Source organism: Aptenodytes forsteri, unplaced genomic scaffold (assembly GCF_000699145.1).
Source record: "Aptenodytes forsteri isolate BGI_AS27 unplaced genomic scaffold, ASM69914v1 Scaffold105, whole genome shotgun sequence".
Classification (NCBI taxonomy): Eukaryota; Metazoa; Chordata; class Aves; order Sphenisciformes; family Spheniscidae; genus Aptenodytes; species Aptenodytes forsteri.
The window spans coordinates 722752-743785 of record NW_008796112.1 but is presented as its reverse complement, the minus strand read 5'-3'; the positions used below and the strand labels follow the sequence as shown (position 1 = coordinate 743785).

At 36.6% G+C, this 21034-nt stretch overlaps 1 protein-coding gene across 1 annotated transcript in view; it reads right to left on the bottom strand.

Annotated features, from left to right (window-relative positions):
- The window catches only part of SLC6A11 (solute carrier family 6 member 11), a 113663-nt gene that overhangs the window by 80179 nt on the left and 12450 nt on the right, over positions 1 to 21034 (bottom strand). Inside the window, exon 5 of the mRNA XM_009287049.1 lies at positions 661 to 793. Within this exon, the coding sequence (XP_009285324.1) occupies positions 661 to 793 (133 nt within the window). The remainder of the gene's footprint in view (positions 1 to 660; positions 794 to 21034) is intronic.

Genomic DNA, 21034 nt, shown 5'->3' with positions numbered 1-21034 from the left:
TGCTTAGTTGCCGACTGGAGTCAAACCACAACAACTGTGAAGTAGCATCTCTCTTGGGTGTCCAGTATGGAATGGCATTCACTCAAAAAGTTACAAGAGTACTAGATATTTTTCTTCTTCCCCCTAATATATCCATCTTTATCTCTTTGAGTTTTTTCATTGTTTCTGCTTTTGGTGTTCCATTTACATTTGTTTGCATTTATTGTAGGTTGCTTATATTTCTAAATTCTCTCTGCTTATGTGTGTAATTTACTTGTGTCACTGAGAATTTCAACTCCTGTCAGTTTGGGACAAAATTCAAATTTTGGATACCTCATGCACAGAAACCAACACAATCCATTATTGATTTCAGGATTCAAGGATTGGCCAGTAGTGTAGTCTGCTAAATTAACAAAACCAAACCAAAACCAACCAGCCTCACCTAACAGAATTAGGGAAAAAGCAAATCATGAAAACAAAGAGGAATAAGACAATGCAAAGTATGACTGATTCTTAATTACCTAGTATTACAATTTATATACCCCCCAAGTATAGTTACTTACAGCAATGCAAGATGCGTGTGAAATTCTACCATTCTGATTTAAATAAATATAAATGACAACACAGGTTTGGAGCACAAGAGAGTCATAATACAGCTGATGCACAGAATTTTAACCTCACCTTTCCAGTAGACTTTGTTCCTTTCCAAATGCAAAAATAGCAGATAGTCCAAGCAGCAAGGAGGCACAGTGCAAGTTCCCAGCGAAGATTCCCAATATGTTCAATTCCATCAGATATAGCTAGCACCCTTCGTCTTCCAAGGGGGAAAAAAAAAAAAAAGAAAAAAGAAAAAAATAATTATATTGAAGCAAAACAGCACTACATGTAAAACACTGGGCTAAACCGTAATCAGCTTCAACCAAGGAGACTCCTAGTTACTGACCTGAAAATGCAAGGAGACTCCTAGTTACTGACTACTGAAAATGCACCATGCTAAGATAGAAGAGACAAAATGAAAAAATAGAATTTTCTCAGTGGATTTTACATCTGGTTAAAAATGAAAAAACGTTTAATTTTTGCAGGTCAGTGACAAAATAAAAAAGATTTAAAAATAGCTTTTGTATAAAGTAAAAGTCAAAGAAAAAACCCCAAATTTCTTTGAATTAATAACTGACATATAGAAGCCCAAAATAAAACACTTCAATAATAAATGTTTTTATTAATTTTATTGTTTTATAAGAAAAAAAGTTCTAACCTTTATTTTTACCTTGTAACATTTATTATCATAAATTTTCTTTTGTAATTGAAACTATAATTTTAAAACATTTATTTTCAAAACTGCCAAACATCATGACATTTTCCAGGTAGATTTTATTTAGGAAATGCTAACATTAAAATGTTAGTATCTTAAAAACAAGGAAACAAACTTTTTTTGTGAAAAGTGGTCAGCAAAAATATGTATTGCATTTACTATTTGAAAATAGTGTATTTGAAATACTAGCCACCCAGTTCTAAAAACATAAGTCCACATATATTTTAGGAACACCCCTCACAGCTCACAGTCCGGGGCCAAAGTATTTACTAACTTAGTAAACAAGATAAAGAGAGAGAGTGAAGAGTTTATTTAAAAAAAAAAAACAAAAAACCAAACAAGAATTTGGGAACAGAAAAAAAAATCAAGTGAATTACCAGTATTCACACAAGAAACCTGCAGAACCAGGTTTCAACGCTAGTTTCCAGAAATGTGGGCTAGCATTTTATTCACAAGAACAATTTTTTTATATATAAGAATGATGCTCTTATACAGGAGATGCATGGTCCTTTTATGCCCTTTTATTTTTACTTTAAATAAACACTCAGATTAAACAAAATCTAAATTTTTTATCATCCCGTAAATAGTACTCCTGGTTGTATGGATCAAGAGGTTAAAAGCAAGAGCAAAAATTTATTCCTATAGTGCTTAGTGATTTCATGAATTCTCTTGAGATTTTTCAATTGCTCTTAAGCCTGAAAGAAACCCTATAGACAATTAAAAGACTTTTTTCAGGAATCTCAATTTTCCAGAACAATAAAAGTACGATTTAACTGGTATGTGAGGTCAGAAATTGATATGGATTTAAATTCCATATGTTCAGAGGTTTGGAAACACCTCATCATCTTTAAACAACTTAAAGCAAGCAATTAGTCATTTACTAATTATATACGCAGAATAATTCATTTCAGTCATTCATGCTTTTTATCAGCTTTATCAAATCTCTATACGTACTGGTCACAGCTCATTCCATGTGTGTTTCCATAAATATATTTGCACACCTGTATGCACACATATACACATTCACATAAAGTTTTCCAACATTCAACCTTACATAAATTATCCTGAGCAGTTTTCTCTGAAATCTGTATTACATGTTATCTATACAACCTTAATGTATATAATTAATGTACATATAGTTATACAGATAATGTAATTAATTACAATAAAATATATTTAGGTTAAGAGTTGAGTATTAAGTTAAAAAAAGTCCAACCTACAATTACCCATGTGAAATAATTCTTCCTTTTGCATTTGATTCAGTCATTGGCCGAGGCGATCAATTCAGGGAGTATAAAATATGATCACGTAATTCAAGGCCATGCCTAAAATAAATAAATGTTGGGGCTACCTGGGGAGGAATCCTATCTGGTTCTTTCTGCTTTCACCAGCAATGGGTTGAGGATGAAAGGAAGTTCCTTCAGCTGCCTCTAATGATGGAGTAGGAGGATGGAGACATCAACAGCTGATGATATGGTGGGAAAATGGAAAGATCTAACTATCACCAAGTCTTTCAGATGGCCACATAGATGCTGCAGAACCTATTATGTCTTTCACACATTTCAGAAGCTGGAGCTGCTGTTCCTGCTGCAGCCCTGGGGTGCAGCCATTTACAACGTATGTGCTAAAAGTTTACTGCTCAGCTAAGGCAGGACAAAATTTAACAGGTTAAAGAAAAATCACGAAAAATCACAAAAAAAACCCCAACAAACCAAATGCTAAAGCCTGAGGTTTGTCTTCTTATTTTCCAATGAATATAAAGGTAGAAGATCTTTCCACTCTAAAAAAAAAAGATGGGGAGGGAGGTTACACAAACATTGCAATAGAGAAAGTGTTATGTGCTTAAATGTAAACTTACTGCTACCTCATCCACATTTCCTCCTCATCCAGTAACTAGCTTTGTTAAAATATTATATATATAAAAAATATATAATATATATAATTAATGTACATATAGTTATACAGATAATGTAATTAATTACAATAAAATATATTTAGGTTAAGAGTTGAGTATTAAGTTAAAAAAAGTCCAACCTACAATTACCCATGTGAAATAATTCTTCCTTTTGCATTTGATTCAGTCATTGGCCGAGGCAATCAATTCAGGGAGTATAAAATATGATCACGTAATTCAAGGCCATGCCTAAAATAAATAAATGTTGGGGCTACCTGGGGAGGAATCCTATCTGGTTCTTTCTGCTTTCACCAGCAATGGGTTGAGGATGAAAGGAAGTTCCTTCAGCTGCCTCTAATGATGGAGTAGGAGGATGGAGACATCAACAGCTGATGATATGGTGGGAAAATGGAAAGATCTAACTATCACCAAGTCTTTCAGATGGCCACATAGATGCTGCAGAACCTATTATGTCTTTCACACATTTCAGAAGCTGGAGCTGCTGTTCCTGCTGCAGCCCTGGGGTGCAGCCATTTACAACGTATGTGCTAAAAGTTTACTGCTCAGCTAAGGCAGGACAAAATTTAACAGGTTAAAGAAAAATCACGAAAAATCACAAAAAAAACCCCAACAAACCAAATGCTAAAGCCTGAGGTTTGTCTTCTTATTTTCCAATGAATATAAAGGTAGAAGATCTTTCCACTCTAAAAAAAAAAGATGGGGAGGGAGGTTACAATAGAAAGTGTTATGTGCTTAAATGTAAACTTACTGCTACCTCATCCACATTTCCTCCTCATCCAGTAACTAGCTTTATTCTGCAAAGCTTCTGCCATCATCTAGTTAAGGAGAGAAGTGATCTAGCACGGAACACCCTCAGCTAGCTAAGACTTGCAAAGAACCTAAAGAACTGTCATCAAAATACCTTCAAAAATGAAGAGAGGTAGCTTTTAATGAAGGATATAATTTAATCAAGAAGGCGAAGCACGTATTTTATATCTACAGTCTAGAATTGAAGATGACATAACTGAGCCATAATTATACAGAAAGGCTGATGAAATAGATACTTAAAATTCAAGTTCTTCTAAGCAACTTGACAGATGATATCATGTGGAATTTGACTTCGGATGACGTCCACCCTCTTTACAAATTCTCATTCAAAAAGCAAAAGAAATCCTTGAATTCTTAGCTCACCTTGAATATTAGGGTGTTACTTGCAAGAGAACCAAGTCAAAAAGCAGTACAACGTGATTAAGCAGGGTCTAGGCAATAAAAGGCCAATGAGCGTTTACTGACAACAGGCTATGGATAAGCATGTTGAAAGATGTCTTCATCTTTCAGAAAGACAAGACAAGAACACACGTGATAACCATGTGTGTTCCACCACAGAAACCTGATGACAAAGTGAAGAACAGGTATTTGCAGAGACACCTATTTTGATTGCAGGTACTAAAAAGTTTCTTTTTAACCAAAAACATTTTATAAATGGACTAAAAAGCCTCAAACTATAAATTACTGTCATGGAAAAGAACTAGCCAATAAATATCTTGGTGTTCCTCATTTGGGCACCAGTGTTTCCATGCAGAGCCTACCAGACCAACGGTCTTAACCCACCAGTAAGATTTCTGCTCTGCCAGGATTAGGAGGAACAACTTTTACAAATGCAGCTCCTAATATCAAGAAAACATTGTTGTAAACACTCTGACCTTTTGCAACCCTATTATTATCAGGCTGTTGACACATAACATAATGTACAGTCAGCACATCTACCGAGTATATACCAGCAATATGGAAACGGCATAGTTTTGTTGAGACCACACATATCCAACCTTTCTGCAGTGACACATAAGTGTACATTACCTATAATTTCCAGTTTATAGCTGCAATTGATTTCTTTTTTAAGTATTAGTATACTGACTTAAAGATGCAGGTTGGAAAGAGATTGGTCCAAGTTCAGTTTGAACTTCACAATCAGATTAAGTGAGAGAAACTCATAAGACAAGCAGGGGCAGCCTAAAGAATTTTAACTGTTGTTTTGCTTAGAAAGGTTCTAAGTTTTATTTTCAAGTAGCATACTACGTTTTAAAGTTAATAGTAGTTTTTAAGATGAAAAAGAAAACTACATCAAGAGAACATACAATAAAAAAAATGAAACAAAATGTTTGTGTTTGGGCCACAATAATTGTGAAATGGAAACTTTTTTCATTTAGCTTTATTTTCACTGAAAAATAATAATGAACAAATTTCCTTATGTTTCAATCAAACCGATTTTTTTTCTGGCTATTTGGACGATATTTATGTACATGTGCACCTAAACACAAGTAGCATTCCTTTTCCAAAATGGGGAGGTGTGAACACATGTAAGATGGCTGCAGTAATGCAAATCAATGCTATGGAGAAAATTGTAAGCTTATTCAGCTACTGGATGCCGTAGAACCATGCTAACACAGCACTCTGCCTGGGCTAAATATTACAAGTAGTTACTGCCTGTAACACATGTACCATGGATATAGCTGTGCTGCTTTGGTACATGAGCTTGCCAGTTCAAACAGCCTGGAACCTCTGCACTAGACTCTGTCGTATCACGTAGGTATGAACTTCATAACAAAACCTGCTACAGGACAAACCCCCAACAACAGGAATGGCTCCTGGAGGATTGGTAAATTTATTTAAGAGAGGCTGGCAACTTCCTTACTTGAATATTTGTGCACATCTATATGGATGATGAACTGCATCACACCAGTCGCTAATTCTCATGAATGCCATCTGCCCAGTCTCACGGTACCTCTCAATACTCATGTCCTGCCAACAGTTACGCATAGGGCTACAATCACTCCTCAACTTCCTGACCCATGAATGTGTCAACTGAGATATCAATCTTTATTCAGCTGTCTTGTAGTGTGGTTGCAGAACTGCATGCTGTGGGAAAAATACATGGAAAGCTTTCAATAATAATTCCACAGTGCTGCCACCACACTGCAAAACAGTGAGCATCATGGAAGTATATGACTGATACATTGGCATACTTGCGCCTCAAAGAGAGCTCACACCATAATCCACATCCAGCTGTCAAAGTAATCCATTTCAGCAGCCAGTCACTTGAATTACTACGCTGTTCTTCCCTAACTGCATAACAACTTCTTAATAAATAAATATTACTCTCTCTCTCTCATGGTTAGAATGTTTCACACACCAAAAGACAACTTTGATTTAAGAACACAATTCTCGGTGAAGATTCGAGATGAGGATTTTTAAAAGCAACCAGTTTCTGGAAGCTGTCTGCAGAAAGTCAACGTTCAGTCTTTTCTGAATACTCTGTGAGAAGTCTCAAATAGCAGAGACACTTACCTACACATCCAAAAATCTTGGCCTGACTCTTTTGTAAAGAGTGTCATAGAAAGTAAATGGCAAACTAATGGCCTCAACACAATTATCCCTGCTGCTCCCATTTAAAAAAGACACATGGTGCCAATCAACTTGAACTGTTAGCACCATAATGAGTATTTAAATATACAGAAGTGCTGTAAATTGTTTTGTAATTTCTTCGTTCAAGCAGAACAAAGGTTTAGTGTTTTCCTTAGAAAGTGAGCAGCAACAAGTCCAGAACATATAATTAAACCATAACATACAACGTATGCAAAGACTAGATCCAAGGAAGAGAAAGTCTTGCTCAGAGGCTAGCAGTGATTTCCTCAGCAGGCACAACACAGCTCTCCCTAATGCCAGGGCCTTAGCTCTCCTGCTAAAACCATCTAAAAAGCAGCAGCAGAAGATGCAGGTTTTGAAAGGAGGCAGCATTCAGAACAAGAAATGCTTCTCACAAAGCCTCAGTTCAGTCTGACTGTAGATACCCTCATATCTGCTCTTATTCTATTATTCAACTTAAATAAAACAAAAAGGGGGAGCATTTTAAAAATACATGATTCTCCCCTGCATCCTAGAAGTGATGTTGATGTATTCAGGGGTCAGAAGATGACAGAGTTGATGGCAGCTTCTTGCTCCTCAGCAGTTCAGCTTCTACCTAAAAGCTGCCATAACCTTGCATAAATCACACAGACAACAAAAAAAGAGATAGTGTAGCTTTCACTATGTCTTTCTCTTCTCTTACCACTGCAAGTCCCCTACACTACCTTGTTCTCCTCACCTCTTAATGCAGGGAAAGATAGAGAAAGAACAAGAGCAGTAAAATCAGCATAGAAAGTGATACTCTCTGTTTTGAAATAACAAGCATTTGAAAAAGAGAAGTTCTATAGTGAGATGCCCAGGAATAGCCAAATCTGTGAAGGTTGTTTGCACCACCGTTTCATAACTTGTGATTGCACATATTAAAGCAGAGCAGAAGGGAGTAATTTATGCACGTTGCATAATTTATGCAGACTGCAATGGGAAGAGGTTGCGGATGCCTCACGGTCATTGTAAGTGAAATTATTCTTGAACAGAGGGCCTCAGTCTCACCCTAAGCATCCCCTGGTATAAACTACATTGTCTTGTAAAATAAGACAATGGGATTCAGAGACAAACTACAAACTCATAGTGGCTTTATATTCCAATTATCAGGTGATATTAAAAGTAAAAATGAAAAATAGTGATTTTCTGAGCACAAGGCGCCCTAGTTAGGTAACTACATAAGCCTGACAGTCTCAGGGAAGCCACTGTAGACAACTGACAAAGCTAATTTATATAACTGAACTAACAAGGATCAGAAACCTCAGCTAAGGGATGAGTTTAAGACATTTCTTTGCGATAAAACTTTTCAATTGTCAAAGCTGAATATCGCAGGAGGGATTAGAATGCCAGTGGCCATATGACTTAGCAAAGGTGCCACTACATGCCAGACATACTATAAAAAAGCAGACATGTCCAGTAATTGCCTCCTAGATTTTGCTTCTTGAATTCTATATGCTTTCCCAAAGGAATCACACATGTCTGTCTTTAACAGCACTATTTAAAAAAAAAAAGACAGAATCTGGAGAGTTCATTTTCACTGCAGCTGATTTGGTTCATGCTTGCATGAAAAAAACCAAAAATATCTTTTTCCTTATATATATCAAGATTTATTAAAGCTGAGGATCTTTAAAATCCCCCAAAATTAAATGAGGAGAAATATCTTAACAGACATTTCATTGGAATGTCTTGAAACATTATTACTAGAATTCACTACTACCACTGGCCTAAGGCCTGAATGTACTTACCTTCAAAAAAATATTGCAAACTCATCTACCTTGCAGGGCATTTACGGGAAAAGATACTGGGTTCAGGAAGGTTGTCTAATGTTCTCTTAATAAATGAATGTTTCCATAAATCACCATACATTTAAAGAAATAAAAAAACCCAGCAACAATCCTGATAGAAAAAAGCCCAAGAACCTAGAAGACCACTGTAGCTGCCAGCACAACAAACTGGAGGTAACTGTAGGTAACCATTTGAGTTACTACAGAATGTAAGATCACTGGTTAGTACAAGCCCTTTTAAGCAGAGTAACTTTGAGTATACTGAGTTTCCTGCCAACAACTTAAGACTATGTGAAACTTTGCTGTAAAAAAGACTTGTCTTGCACAGAGACCTGAAGATACAGATCATTAACTATTTTTGGATCTCATTGAAAATCGAAATTGATGAGAGTTTGAAAAGATTTATTGTAGGTATTGAATTTGGTTTTTTTGTTTTTGTAGTTGGTTTGGGGTTTTTTGTTTTGTTGTTTAAAAATACACAGCAGTTCAGTTTCTTGAACCAACCAATAGCTTGGGAAAGAAGCCAGAGGACTGGTGGCATTTGAGCATCTTGAACAGAATATTGAGGGAAATAAGCTCCATTGGTATTAGGGTTAATTCGGAACGCAAAGGTTAACTCAAACCAGAGTAAGGTTTTTAATTCAGTAGTAGCAAACTATTAATTCTACACAGGATATTTTTCTTGTACATAGAAAATTGAATTTAAACCAGAGTGGATTTGTAACGTGTCTCACACCTAAAGACACACTATGTTTGAAGGTTTCACTACCTCTAGTCACACGTACATAGCTTGATTAAATGTTGTTGAAGAAAGATTTTTACTTTTCTTCCTATACATAACAGAGAAAAAGTGATAAAAGTTACAAGAATCTAATGAATAAAAGATAAATTTAAGTAGAATAATAGGACATATATCTGAAGAGTAGCACTCTTTATGTTTCCTGTTAGCTGTCAGAAATGCTGATGTTTGGTCACAAGGGTATTTACAACTAGACTGAACAAAATCATGTCATTATTACTACAGTGTGATTTATTCTGGTTACAGCTTATAGTACCAAATATTGTAAGCCTATTTTAAGCTTACATTTTAACTTGAATCAAAATATAAGTGTGGATAAAAACAAACATGGACAGAGTCAGGAAGAGATAACAGAGCCATAGAAAAAAATTCAGCATACTTTAAAAACACATAAAATAATATACTTAGCAAGAAACTAGACAGCATACAATGACTTTTTGCTACCTACATTCCAGGAACATACTGTTGCTAATGGTTAGCTCTGTTCTTTCAGTTAACATCATTGCACGTATACGCCCTAGCAAAATTTAGAAAGATAAAATCCCATGAGGAAATTATTTCAAAAAGTATTATATACTTACTGAAAATGGTTTTTTTTTTTTGAGAATGTACTAAAACACCTTTCAATTTAGTAGTTCAGCACATCTGGCAGGAAGAAGGGCCCCTCCATTGTTGGAATTGCTGTAGAGGGGCGTATTATGAGATAACCGCTTCTTCTGACTACTCATAGCTGAAAAGTAACCTTTCCATCCAAATTTGAAAACTAACGTTTTGAAAGCTTATGACACTACATTATCGGCTGGGAGAACACTGCATTTTCCTGGGAAAGAGTGTCTTTAATAAAGTGTTCCAATGTGCAGAGCTGTACCAGGCTCTTGAATAGAAAGAGGATTAACTGCTGCCAACACATTGTTGAAAGGAATGTACCGGGGTACTTATTGCGTTATTTCATGATTTGGAAAGCTGAATAACAGATTCAATCTATTTGAGGAAGGTCCCTTCATGTTCCCCCTCTGATTTGGAGCAGTTTCCAAGACATTATTCTTAAAAAAAAAAAAAATTAAAACCAACAAAAACCACCCAAACAGAGGAGGCAGCCTCTTGAGGACACTTCTCCATCTGTATCTGTTCAGCCAGGAACATAGGTGGCAATGTTCCTTTTTATTCTGGGCCAGACTCTGTCCTCAGAGCATTCTGTGGGGAATGAAAGGAAAACAAAATGAAGCCACTAAGCAGCAGTAGTGCTACTGTACAGCAGCCTTTCTTATTATATGTTTTGGTATGCTCCTTTCATCCCTGGAGATTTTTCAGACCCAGTCCATATTTACCTTGTGAACCTTGTTCTGAGGTTGTTACTGAGCTCCTTGTACAAAAAGCATAACATATTTGAGTGCCAGTGCTGCACAGATTTCCCGTCAGTTTAGTAGAAGAGTATCGATATCTTTCAGACATCCTCCATTCCTGTGTTAAAGTGAGTTTAAGTTTCTATCCAACGACATTTTCTAAACTTTCATCTTTCTTTCTCTCATTGCACTTCATGCAGTTGATAGTCTTTAATTTCTGTGAAAATTTATTGGTTTGAGTATTTCATACCCAAATGTATTCAAGTATCCTGTGCAAGTACACAGTTTCTGACACGCAGAAACTTGGGTAGATATCAACTGAATTCTGAAGATGGTGGGATTCAGATTTCATGTACAAGAATCCTCTGTGGATGCTTGAACTGCTAGGCCAGAGAGCTAACAGCATCCAAGGTTCTGGTAAACATCTGCATGAAGACAATCACACTGTGGATTGTTACACTGTCAGATGCTTATTCAACTAGTTAGCAGTCATAAAATCAGCCTCCTTTGTAAGACCATAATGATTGCAGTACTTCCAGACACACTGGAAGGCTGAGATGTTTGCCAGGGACACACAAAAAAAGTAAAAAGTTACATTCTTTTTGTCACAGAGATCAGAGACAGCTGCTTATCTAATGTGTTTGTGACACATTATTTATTAATGAGAGTGTGGCCAACCATACAACTATAGGAACGGCTTAGAAATAGCTATTTTGAATTGTTTCACCACCAGCAGCATTTGTGTTCTCTTGTCTGAATCACTGCAGCTTTCACATTATCTGATAGAGAATCTTAAAAACTGAATGCTCACTTGACTCTGCACCCTTCCTATGCAGCAGTGCTGTGAGTTCTTGCTCAAGTCAGTGCTTCCTCAACTCTTACGATTGCAAGCAGCTTTAAAGGATCTCAGGTAGCGAAAGTGCTCCTTTCGTTCTGTTAAAACACTAAGCTCTGCTGAACAGCACAGCAGCTTTCCTGCACTGAAATATCTTTCAGGGAGTTGTGACATTTCCCTGTGGCTGTCCAATCTGTGCTAATTGTTGTCTAATTTGGAAGAAAGGCTAATCCATGCATCCAGGCGGCATAACTCAAAGGTGGAAAAGGAACAGCTTAGGAGGAACAAAAACTTTTGAAAGAATGTTTATTTTAATAATAATACATAAACATACAAGCAGTGATATTTCAGAGAAGGCTCTACCGCTTGAGTCAGTAGTCTCCAGTTTACTGACTAGACACGCTAAAACTCTCAAAGTAAGGAATAACAGCTAAGAGAAGGTGGGCTGACCAAAATTACATGCTTCCCACCTTTCTTTGAATACAGAGTGGTTTTCTCTCACAGAGTAAAAAAAAACAGTATTAAACAGAGTATACAAGATGCTAAAGATTTGAGATAGGATTCTCCACTGCCTTACATACTCATATGATAGCTTTTGATAATGGTACTCATAAGATAAACTTACAAAATCTATGCTGAATGCTAAAGGATGTAAAACTCTATGAAACCAAAAGGCTAGCAGTTTACTTTGTAAACTTCTCAGGACTTTTTACTAAATATATATTATATATAGGACATGGTAAAAAGAAAAATTATCCTTCAATAAAATGAGCCTAAATAGAATCTTCTTGTTACTTCCCTAGTCAATTTATTACCATATTTATAACCCGTACTGTTTTCCAAGGTTTTTCTTCTCTGGCATGGTTCGTTATCTCTTGACACAAGAAAATGTACAGAATGGTACAATGTTGTCTTAAGCAACAGGTATGGTAACATTCTGTGTACTAGCAATATCAAAGCTGTAAAATGTTTTTCAGTTTTAAAACATAAATCAAACATCCTGTTCTGCACTCTACAGGACTATATATTAAAAGGTAGCTGCCAAATAAAGTAAAGGAGACTTTTACTGAGTGTGCTCACTGAGTGAGCAACAATCAACAGAACGAAGAAAAATTCTTGTTAGAAGAGAACCTACCTCATGCAGGACTTTGACAAAAATGTGTGGGAGACCTCTCCCTTTTACAGGAAGGGAACATATATTTTAACAGGGACAACCCTTATAATTGTAAGCCCCAGAGTATAATATATACTACATACTACTCCTATACTGCATATAATATACACTGCATTGCCTAAACGAATGTCAAAATTTAGCAACACGTATGACTCAGGCTGCATATTAAATTGGTTCTGATCGTACTTGCATCCATATTATACAATCTTGAACCTTAGTAGGAGCGAAGGAGACAAGCATTCAGAAGACACACTGCATGACTGGCTAGTGCATGAACCCTTCCTTTGGCTTGCTAACCTGCGGAGCTCTGGTTACACGATGATGACATGGGAAAGAATGACATGTTGATAATGTTAATACCATATAGTAGGCATATATCTTTCAGAAAGAAAATGCCTTAAAAAGAAAGGATTCTTTTCAGACTATCTTTTTTCCCCTCTAGATTCTAACAATTAGGAAACTAAAAATGGGCTGGTTTTGTCAGGTTTTTTTTCCAGTGCAGCAGTGTGGTAATCACTGAAACACCTCCAGAACAAGCATGGATACAAGTATAAAGTTGAAACAAAGGTAATCTTCCACTGAATTTGTAGCAGATTTAGTCACTAAAAGTATATGTTCTTTAAAATGAACAGAGAGAGTACAGTGCCAAACTCTCACTGGAAGTCAACATGAGCTGACACTTCCACTTTTCTGCAAGTTATACATCCAGAACTGACAAAGGATACAGAATCTATGTACTGTACAAACCTCTCTTTTTAAGGTTTCATGTAAACCCTAAAGTAGGAAATATAACATATCCACAGGTTTCTAAAAGTGCTACAAATAATCCTTGCCAGATATTGCTGGATACAGACTTGTAGTCTCCAACCATCAGTGCTCAATGATTAGAAAGATGTATTTCAGCTTTTAGAAGATAATCTGCAGATTACAGATTAAAGAATCTGTATAAAATTCTCTCAAACTGTAAGAATTCTTTTCTGGAAATCCACTTAATTCCATACTTGGCCTTTTTTTAAAGCAGCAGACAGACAATTCCCAGTGGTCACATTAGTGAGAATCCCTCAGCTAGAGCATTATGCACAGCTCTAAAATATTTACCTCTTACAGCATATTTTCTGTGACCTACATGTATCAGAATGAATTATTCCTATTTGAGCCACATTTGCTGAGCCTAGTTCTTTCTTCTGCAAGTCCTGATGGGGCTGAATGTTGCTCCATTCATTATCCATTTTTACACTTCTTACCAAATTAAAAGGTAAGATTAAATTCTCCTCAGCAGACTTTTCTCCAAAATTCCTAGTACTGCTCGCAAATAATGACACATATTTCTTGTGTCAACCCCTGCCTCATTAAAGTCAGTACTTAAGTTATCTGAATGTAATGTGACACTACTTAGCAGCTACTGTGTATATACATATATTGCTTTTTTCATTTTTATATGTGTATGTGTGTGCTTGCGTACATCTATAGCGATAGACAGAGACAGTGATGGATAAATGCAAAACACCCCACTTCTCTAGCCATTCCTGACCTGTTTTCCTTCAACCTCTTTCACTGAAGTCATGGCAACTTCTTCTTAACCAAGCCTGAGAGTTTAATCCTGTCAAATAACTTTTTTGTACTGTTCCACTCACCTCTGCCCTACAGTTTATTGGTACTCTCTCATATCCAATGACTCCTTCAGTCTTTTTGCAGTTTTCCCCCTACTCCTCTCTGAAGAAGTTATGCAGTGACAAAAATCTCCTTTCTATTCACCTTCTGAGTGATGTAAATTAGTTCAGCACACAGTAGCAGCTGTGAACTGAAAGCACCTAGAAGAAATGTAAGTCAACCTGATGGCTCTCAAAATTTGTGTTGAGCCTTTTAGACAATCTGTAGACTTGTATTCAGTTGTTCACTCTTAATTAAATGTTCATAAAATGAGAACTACATACTGCAAAAAATTGAGAACTGTTCCATGATTTTGTAAAATAGTCCTTCATAGTGAGCTCTTGGCTACAAACTCACATAACAAATGAGTGATGGTAAGCTCTTATCTCTTCCACACAGAACAGGCCAATATAAAACCATGACCTGACTGGCCAAAAAAGAAAAAAAAAAAAAATTACTGTGTCAACATATTTCTCATACTCACTGGCCCTGTACTAAATCCTAGTTACAAAAAAATGTAAGAAGTGAAACTGCAAAGGAGCAGGGGCACAAGGCAGTAAAGAAGAGCCGATAGGTCAAAAGAGAAAAAAAGAAAACTGCAGATGTACAGGAGCTATTTTGGGAGGTCCCAAGTCCTTTGTCCACATTTACAGCTACTGGGTCTTCGTAAAATACCACTCTCCTGTAGCACTTGCAACTTACAGTATGATTCTTAATTAAATACATTCAGATAAATTCTACTGGCTTATTTTTTCCATTTGTAAACTAAAACGAATAGCCAGCAGAGTTGAAATCATTAAAAAATAGCCATTGAAGGGACTTTGGGAAGATATCAGTCATTTCCTTTTCCACATAGAGGACAACTATGCCTACATCATTGTTTCAAGGCCTGCACTGATTGATATTCTGTAACCTTTATTCCATAGCAATATTTAATGTGTCTTCTTCAGGAAGTCCTCCTGACATTGCAAATCAATTTCCTTGCTACCATATAAGAATATAGTGGAAAACAGTGAAAAATTTACCAAAAAAGGGGTTTTTTTTCCATTCTGTGTTCTTCTCTTCTTCTGTTGGGTTTTTCTGTGGGGTTTTTTTTGGTTTTTTTTTTTGCACAGCAAGATCTTCTCTCCTTTGAGCATTTAATTTGACTAAAAAAACCCAAGCAACCACCTTTTTCTGTTAATGCCCTGAATCTACAAAGCCATACTTGGGAAATACTCTTAAAAAGTATCTAAACTTTTTTTTTTTTTTCTTTTTTTCTTGTGATGATACTTTTTCAAGAGCCAAAAATAGATACAGGTTTGCTTAATTGCATGGAACTATTTGCTTTACGCAGTACTCACGCTGAGATAGCCAAGAAGTAGATGAATGTGATTGCTCTTTAACATTGTTTTCAGAGTTACTTGGGCATCTCTAAAATCCCTTGCACCAAGGTCCTTAAGATTCTCAATTTCAAGAGACTGAGCAAATCTAACGGACACATTCTTGGACAGTTGAAAATGACAGTCTATTATTTACAAAGCCACATGCATATTTAAAGGATTCCAGAGGTATTGAAAAATATGTCTTGGAAGAGTTACATGCTATTTATTTGCACATCTAGCCTTGCAAATCCAATTCCCATGGTAAACTGGCAGAGAAAATACTTACTGGGGTGGGCAACCTTGTAAAACATGAATGTAACTTTTCAGCTTGCCCTGTACAAGACACCTCTCTTCTTTAGGGGAGCTACTGAAGTGGACTAATTAGTTTCAGGCAGCAATTGCCACCAACCGTATCTTGCCTTTAGTTTTCTAGAAGATTTAAAAGTTTGCTTAGATACAAGTGTAGAAGGCTATACATAATAACTCTTAAAAAAGTGGATGAGCTCACTTTTGTATTTGCACAAAACCAGACATAACTGAAAGGAGGCCTTTGTTACAAGGGTTCCCCAATTTCCACGAAAAAAAAAAAAAAAAAAAAAAATCTACGAGAAACCAATTAAAACCCTAGCAAAGCCAGAAGAAACATACCTGGTTATTTTGGCATGTTCTGCAATTGACTGATTTGGCCGAGCTTGTCATGGCACAACTAAGGTTTTGCTATTTTAGACCTTTCACATTTTATTTTTTTTTAATTTCCCTGCAAGCAAACTGTGCTTCTCTCAAATATTTCTTTCCCTACACTATCAAAAAGTGCATAAAAAGATAAAAATGTCTTTAAACACACACTCCTACTTTAACAACAATAATGAAAATGCCCTTAATGTTACCGATTCTTAAAAAAAAAAGTTTAGCATTCTTCAGCAAAACTGGATATCTGAGCCAGCAGCTTCTAAAGGTCACAGTTTTTTAAGCACGTCACTCAGCCCCCTGTGCATGTTTTCCAACCATTAGTAGGTAATAATATTATTGCTAGAACTTTTACAGTTGTGTGATTAAGGGATATTTTAGGGATATTTTAAATAGCTCATGTATGATCTTTGCTACAAAAATGTAATTTCTATTTTTGCCAACAATGCAGGCCAAAACTTTCCCATATTTTATTGTAGGAACCAACCGAATGCTACAAATTCCCCAAAGACATTCTAAGTAGTAGATAGTGAAATACGTCTTTTATGAACTATATCTAAAATAACGGTATCATTCTAAATAACTAGGAAAATAAAAGACAAAATTCGTTCATAGTACCTTCACAATCAAAGAAAAGTTTATTATTACCTTAAGTACCTACAACTACTGAAAAGGAGTTTGCAACATTTTAAAATTAGTTTTCCAAAACATAAAGGTGCATCTCCTTATTATTTAAAAATTTCCATTATAAAATCCTGTTTTCAGATACAAATATATTTATTCAGACTCCTACCATTTAAACAAAGGTTTTTATGATAATTAGCTTCAAAAATGTTAATGGCTTTTTTTGGCTGCACCCAAAACACAGGTATAGGAAAAAATATTTATTGCAATAACCTGACAGCCTTATCATTGAATAAAAAAAGAAAAGCACACATTGCCAACAGACTTCATCAGGATACAGATAAAATCTTCCTAGATTCCTCTGTTAAAATGCTCTAATGCTAAATACTTACTAACTTTGCACAATTTGCAGAACATCAGTAAGAAAAAAAAAAACCACCTGGAGGACTGGGACTTAGGGAGGCTTGAGGATAAATTGGACTGAGACTGTCTGGACAAGGCGGCCAGTCTTTCCCACACTAGCAGATAGGCATGGGGAGAGGAAGAGAAGCAATGAGCAGAAGGAAGAGCAGTCTGTGATTAGCTAGCCAATGAATTTAGGGAGCAAATGAAAGGTGTTTAGGGAGTTAAGACTGGAGACCAGCGAGCAGCCATCCTGAGGCTAGATGCAAGTTTGGGGAGTGGACAACTGGCTGGATAAAATGACTGGGACTAGGTGGCTGGAGATGGGAAACAGTAATGTACCTGATTTAGAGACAAGTCAGAGGACAATTTGAACTGCCCAAGAAAAGAGGCTAGGATGAATTACAATACAAAGAAGAGACAGCAGTGGGAAGCATATGTGGGAAGAAGGATACTAAAATGGATAGTTGTGGTGGGGATGCCAGGCAGGCACTAGCATGGACCAGGGAGTAACAAATCAACTGAGGAATTAAGATAAGATAACTGAGATAGCTCACCAATGTCCCAGAAACATGCTAACATTTAGGTTCCCTCTGAACAGACCTTTCAAAGTGTCCGGAACTAAGATTTGAAACATGGAGAATGAAGAGCTGATTTGCACAAACAGAGAAAAGAGGCTAGGATAGGAAACGAATAATCAAAAAGCTCACCCATCATGCTGGAAACACATATTCATAGACCTCCTCTACCCTAAAGCCTATAAAGTTTTCTACCAAGAGAACTCCCTAGCTATCAAGCTTCCTGCTATTCTGCAGTAGGTGGATTCAGAAAAAACTTTCACTCTCTCCTGTTACTACTGTGTATAAACAATTAAATATTTATTAGCGTAAAGACTGAAACTGGATGGTCTAACTATTAACCTAAAAAGTATCAGAATACTCTCCCTCAATACTTCTTGTCCTCAAGTATCCCCTTCCATCTATACCATCTAAATAAGTACTGAGACAGTGGGAGAATGATCCTGTAAACTTCTAGCCAAGGCAACCACCAGAGAAGCAAGATGTTAGCATCCCAGTCTATACTCCATGATTATTTAACTTTTATACAAAGTAGAGCAAGTTCAAGAGAAGATACTGAAATTCCTACCCCATATAGAACACATTCAAGAAAGTGGAACGTAAGTATTCAATTTCTTGCAAGCAAAATACAGCAGAGAGCCTTCTAAATACTGAGTCATTAGAGCAAAGACGACAAAAAGTTACTGCTTTTTTTTTTTTAATAATTCCCTTAAACTTTCATGTGAGTGCACAAAATAAAATGTTTTGTTTGGAATTAAATAGCAATTACTTGTTTCAAACAAACGTTACAGTGTCTTCAATTAAGTAACTTTTTTTCATCTTTACCTTTGGACAAAGCTGACTTGGGTACATTTTCTTGTTTCTTAACTGAAATAAAATATGTGTAAACTTAATGTTAAATAGTATGAAAAAATGCCTTGGGCCTCTCATACTTAGCACTTTTACTCTCTCTGTAGCTCAGATCCCCTTCTGTAAAATGGGAATAATTTGACCTTACCAAGATTTTGTGAAGGTAAATGAACGTGTAAATAATCAAGAAAACTACGATTGCAAAGCCATTGACACCATGAGCATCCTAGGAAGCCTTGATTAAATTAATAACTTTGTCAGCAGAGCAGGAACCTAATAATAATGAGAATATAAAACATAAGAAAATGAACAAAGAGAAGAACAACAAAATATTAAATACACAGTGTTTGGTCCCTATCCATCCTCCAGCAAGAACAAAGCAGATCTATTGAAAAAATATTAGGCAGTTCTTCAACTAAAGATGATCATATTCATAAAAGATGTGAACTTAAAATTTCACAACCTTATTTCTAGTATTTCTTAATACCCAAATACTTGACTTTGCAACTTTTAAGGTCTTTTTTTTGCCATAATAAAAATGTTACATACAATGTTCAAGACAAAAATCAAAAAACATGGAAGTTCATCTGCCTGGTTTAGGGTAACATTTATCCCTCAATATTAAGAAAACGGCGTAGCATTTTGACACCTATCCCATTTACTTCTTTCAACTGAAACCAGGCAAAGCCAGTGGTTTTTGAGGCAAAACCAGATGAAGAACTCACGTGACTCCAAACAAAAAGCAATTTTCACACGGCCTCCTATGAACTGAACAGAAACGAGCAAGTCTGGCACAACTCAATGTTCTACAAGACATGCACAAAGGGCCTAGTTCTGAGAGGTGCTGAAGGTCTCTGGGTACTGAGCACTGCAGGATCAGGCTCAACTTGCTAATGACTTTTCATAGGGTAGTGGAGATTAACCACAATGTGACTCCTGCAGTCATTTGCAGCCTGAATGAAACCGGAAAAACTCTTTTTGACTTTACAAGGAAAGGGTTTATGCCTTTTCCTTTTTGCTGAGAACAGCCCCTTTTATTTTCCCTAGACAAAAAAAATGTTTTTTCTCACTAGGCTTTACTTGGAAATGCTAACGATGTGTCACCCCCTCCAGAGAATGACAGGCCAACAACTAGACCTTCTTTAACAGAGGACTAAGTTGTTGTTATACAGCCAATAAGAAACTATTGAGGTGGAATCAACCACAAAACCATGGGTCCTCTGTCTGTCCAGCTCCCTTCCCAGGCACTAGAAACCTCGAATTCCTGACCATGGTGACAGACTGAAGTAGCAGCCAAAAGAGCACACAGACATGGTTTCTGCCCCCTATACCTACCAGACAATTTCCTCTCCTAGGACAGCATACAGAACAATGGAGTAGAGTATCTTCTCCTCTCTATTCTGTTTCCCAGGCTATAAATATAGCCACATCCATGGCCACAGCTCTCTTTCATGGGACTGCTTTAACATATCCAAAATTATCAACGCCTCTATTAGTACTGCATCTACCACTATTAAATGTTTAAAGTTTAGATGCTAAAAATTCCATGTGCTGTACCTTGATTATTTTTTCTTAGAAAACCGTTAGTCAAGCTATACGATTAGGATGAGAGAAATGCCATAAACGGTAGTTAACTGAACAGTCTCTGAATGCTAGGCACCAGTATGAAATGAAAAGTGACATTTCAGACTCTTGCCTTTCCTTCTTTGGAACATAGCATCAGAGAGTTTGAAGAATAAAAAGTGAATTTTGATCGATTCAGCTGCTTACCTTAGAAAACTGTAGACACAGATGGAATACAAAACTTCTCAAGGCTATGGCTTGCGAGGTCTTTTTTAGTAAGGGAAGAAATCATTTAATCACCTAATTTTTCCCAGAGTAGTGAACAATGATACCTGTAATCAGTGGCAAGTCTGCTAAATGTGCTGGTTTTGTCCAGGATAGAGTTATTTCTCTTCATAGTAGCTCGTATGGGGCTACGTTTTGGATTTGGGCTGGAAACAGTGTTGAGAACACAGGGATGTTTTCGTTAGTGCTGAGCAGTGCTGACACACAGTCAAGGCCTTTTCTGCTTCTCACCCCACCCCACCAGCGAGCAGGCTGGGGGGGCACAAGAAGCTGGGAGGGGACACAGCTGAGACAGCTGACCCCAACTGACCAAAGGGGTATTCCACACCATATGGCATCATGCTCAGCATATAAAGCTGGGGGAAGAAGGAGGAAAGGGACATTTGGAATGATGGCATTTGTCTTCCCAAGTAACCGTTGCGCATGATGGAGCCCTGCTTTCCTGGAGATGGCTGAACACCTGCCTGC